Source organism: Tupaia chinensis, unplaced genomic scaffold (assembly GCF_000334495.1).
Source record: "Tupaia chinensis unplaced genomic scaffold, TupChi_1.0 Scaffold000394_1, whole genome shotgun sequence".
In the NCBI taxonomy this organism is placed as follows: Eukaryota; Metazoa; Chordata; class Mammalia; order Scandentia; family Tupaiidae; genus Tupaia; species Tupaia belangeri.
This window is the reverse complement of record NW_006159896.1, coordinates 1,122,558-1,123,824: the sequence shown is the minus strand read 5'-3', so window position 1 is coordinate 1,123,824 and position 1,267 is coordinate 1,122,558. Positions and strand designations below refer to the sequence as shown.

Sequence of the window (1,267 nt, the reverse complement as noted above, 5' to 3'; positions counted from 1 at the left end):
GTTTTCCCCGGCCCGTGGGGTTGGGGGCAGTTTCCCCGCCCCCAAAGCCTAGAGGCAGTTCTTCGGTGGACACTGGGCCACAAATGGGGCAGAGTCGAAGGACACGGTGCTGCACCGTGCAGAGGCCTGGTGGTGGTGGTCAGTGCTGGGCGCGCAGCCCTCCCAGGGCTGATGGCGGTGGCCTGGCCGGCCCCTCCTACCTGTGAAAGGGGGAGCAGCTCACGGAGTAGACAGGCCCGCCGTGGGGAGAGAAGGTAAACTGCGCGGGTGCCCGCAGGGGCACGGAGCTGGGCATCCGCGTGAGGGCCGCCGCCTCTGCCGCCAGGGAACACTTGAGCGGGAAGCCGCCTTCGGTGCCCAGGATGAAGAGGCTGGGATCAAAGCAGGAGAAAGCCACCGCCGTGGCACCCACCGCGGTCTCACCTCGGGAAAGCTGTGGGGAAAGGGCATGCAGCAGGGTCAGGGCCTGCGGCTCCATCTCCAGGTCCCAGGGCTCACCCGCCATCTCAGAGAAGCGGGCTCGGGGCCAGCCCACGCCCAGGCCCCCGCACCTTCTTCAGCTTGGTGCTCCGGGGCAGCTGCTGCACGGCCAGCGCGAAGCCTTCGGTGAGCTGCAGCTGGCCAGTGCCCAGCCCCTGCCAGAGCAGCACCTTCCCGTCGGTGGCCACACTCAGCACCCGGAAGCGGTGCCCGTGTTGGGGCTCAGGCAGCCAGAGCACCTAGGACAGCGGGGTGCGGGTGGGCCACGGAGGGGCAGTCAGGTTCCACCCTGCCCTTCTCTTCCAGGAGCCGCATCCCTACCAGAGGGGCTCCGGTCCCTCCCCGTCTTTCCTCAGAAAGGACCGCTGGGAGCCTGACCCTGCACCTGTGGGACGCTGGGAAGGGCCACAGGGCCCAGGGGGGACCTTCCCTGCCCGGCCTGCAGGCACCGCTCTGACCTGGTACACAGGGTCTGTGTGCGTGTCGTCGGTCAGGCCTGTGCGCCAGAGCAGCGGGTCCTCAGGACGGCTGATGTCCCACACCAGCACCTCACCACTGTACAGCCCTCCTGCGGGACAAGCGGGCCTGGCAGCTCAGCCACCCAGAGCCAGGACACGCCCTCAGGGAAAGCCCTGGTCCCCAGGCCCTAACTCAGTCCCTCCCACTGCACCCCAGGGCCAGGCAGACGCCCCTGCCCCATGGCCTCCACTCCCTCCAGCACCACCAGCTCCCCCAACATACCCCTTCCTCAGCCAGCTCCCCAAGCCCCCTGCCCCCTCACAGCCCT

At 68.9% G+C, this 1,267-nt stretch overlaps 1 protein-coding gene across 1 annotated transcript in view; it reads right to left on the bottom strand.

The window, feature by feature from the left end:
* DYNC2I2 (dynein 2 intermediate chain 2) overlaps window positions 1–1,267 on the bottom strand; it is an 11,103-nt gene that overhangs the window by 2,750 nt on the left and 7,086 nt on the right. The window contains exons 6-8 of the mRNA XM_006154122.2: window positions 939–1,048; window positions 552–719; window positions 201–433 (exon numbers count right to left, since the gene is read on the bottom strand). Coding sequence (XP_006154184.1) covers window positions 201–433; window positions 552–719; window positions 939–1,048 — 511 coding nt within the window. The remainder of the gene's footprint in view (window positions 1–200; window positions 434–551; window positions 720–938; window positions 1,049–1,267) is intronic.